The following is a 2009-nucleotide window of genomic DNA, read 5'->3' as shown; positions in this document are numbered from 1 at the left end:
TATGAAAGCCATATACAAATGGGAATTGAGAACAGTAGCAATATTTTGGAGAAAAGCAGTAAAATTATTCCATAAAGCCTATTTAATCATCAGTTCCATGCTCAGCAAGTAGATTTGCATCGCCGTGCCCGCAGCGATGTTTTGCCTTTAACATTTAATTGATGTAGTGCCTGCATGTACGTTCTGATAAAATATTCACTACTAAACTACAGGGCAAGTGTTATTCGAGTAGTTGAAGCCATTTTTCTGTATCATCTATAGAATTCTCTACTTTTTCTACCACGTCGCCTATCCTCTCATGAATCTGTGACTTCATCATCTGTAATCTATACCGTATGTGATCGCGCGCCTCATCTATCCTCCACTTCAACTGATCGTCGACGTCGCCAAATCTGTGGGCAGTGTGACTCCGCGTCTCGAGATCCCTCGTCTCCAGATGGCCTGTAATTTCCTTAATTCTTGACGTAGTTTCGTTCAACAGTTCCACCAACATTTCTGTTACATCATAGCTAACTTCCTCCAGTTTCCGCTCCAGCTGATCCAAGACCTCTTTAAGTCTCTCTCTCATAGCTTGATCAGTTTCACTTAACCTCAGATCTAACTGCTCCTCTATGCAGCTGAGCTTCTGCTCTACTTTCTTTTCGACCTCTTCGATTCCCTGATCAAGTTTTTCTGCGGCACCATTGAAGCCTTGCCACAAAAGAATCTGCTGCTGATCAAGCATCTGCCATGTCAGCTGTTGTACCTGATCGAATTTGTGTCCAGTTAGTTCTTTCATATCGTCCAGACTGCTGTCTAGCTGATTTTGCATTTGATTAACTAGATCGAGAACTTTACCTTCGACTTCATTCATTCTCAGTTCAAGCTTGTCTTTTACTTCATTTAGCCGCTGCACCACTTGCTCCCTCAATTGATCGAGCCTCCGTTGTGTGAAGATGGCTTCTTCTTCTATTCTTTGCACTTGTTCCTCTTTCACTTCATCCAACCTTTTGGTCAGAAATTCTCTTAAATACTCGTACCTCCTTTCGATGAGATCCTTTACCTCTTCAAACCACTGTTCAAGACAAGTGTGGACTTCATCTAACCTGAGGTCAGAGTGCTCTTCTACACTGTTGAGCCTCATATCCACAGCACATTGCACCTCATCTAGACTAGGGAGGCTCATGCTTCGCAAGTAAGTCAATCTCTGGTCGAATCTCTGCTGCACATTGTCAAACCTTTTCTTCAGCTCGTCTCTCTGTTCTATGAAACTTCCTTGTAACTGTCTTTCCTCATCCACCAAATTCTGGTTTATTCGATCACTTACTTCGTGGAGCAACATCATGAGCTGATTTTTTTCCACTTCATCTCTGTCATCTAAATATTTCTCCATCGTCAGAACCATCGCTTGCACTTGGTCATGCACTTCTATAAGCTTTGGTTCGACTGAGAAACTCACAGCTGTATGCTGCCGTTTCAGATTTTCTTGTACGTCGACTAGCCTTTGGCGTTGCTTCTCTAGAACTGCAACTAATCTCTCACCTAAGGTTGACTGCATGTTCACTATCTTTTCCCCAAGTTGCTTCTGTACTGTCGCCAGTCTCTCTCCCACCTCATCCACCAGAGAAAGTCTTACTTCAACCTGATCTTTAACTGAAGATCTTCTCTGTTCCACTGTGCTTTCTACAATATTAACTGTCCGATTGAGCTGACTCTTCAGTTCGCCAAATCGTTGCGACAAATATTTCTCCATGTATGCCAGTTTCTCTCTGAACTGTCGTTGGACTGCAGCCATGCTTTCCATCCACTCTTGGTCTTCTTGAGCCATTTCCGCCAGATGTGAATGCTGTGACACACTCACCGGTTCTGTCAGTGAAGCTTTTGAGTTTGCTTCCTGACGCTGACCATGACAAGAAATCTGTCTAGTCAGAGGCATTTCGATTTGCTGACCGATAGGCTTGTGGTTTTTGTCTGGAGTGAGGTTCCGTTGCTTCCCATAGTTTTGGCCCATTTCTTCCAAGACGTCGAGT

At 43.5% G+C, this 2009-nt stretch overlaps 1 protein-coding gene across 1 annotated transcript; it reads right to left on the bottom strand.

The window, feature by feature from the left end:
• Positions 1-220: 220 nt before the first annotated feature.
• On the bottom strand, positions 221-1807 carry LOC126184193 (putative leucine-rich repeat-containing protein DDB_G0290503). The gene has a single exon (XM_049926561.1). The coding sequence runs from the start codon at positions 1805-1807 to the stop codon at positions 221-223; it is 1587 nt and encodes a 528-aa protein (XP_049782518.1).
• Between the last annotated feature and the right edge of the window lie 202 nt (positions 1808-2009).

Source organism: Schistocerca cancellata, chromosome 4 (genome assembly GCF_023864275.1).
Source record: "Schistocerca cancellata isolate TAMUIC-IGC-003103 chromosome 4, iqSchCanc2.1, whole genome shotgun sequence".
In the NCBI taxonomy this organism is placed as follows: domain Eukaryota; kingdom Metazoa; phylum Arthropoda; class Insecta; order Orthoptera; family Acrididae; genus Schistocerca; species Schistocerca cancellata.
The sequence above is the reverse complement of the archived record's forward strand: the minus strand, read 5'-3'. Positions and strand labels throughout refer to the sequence as shown.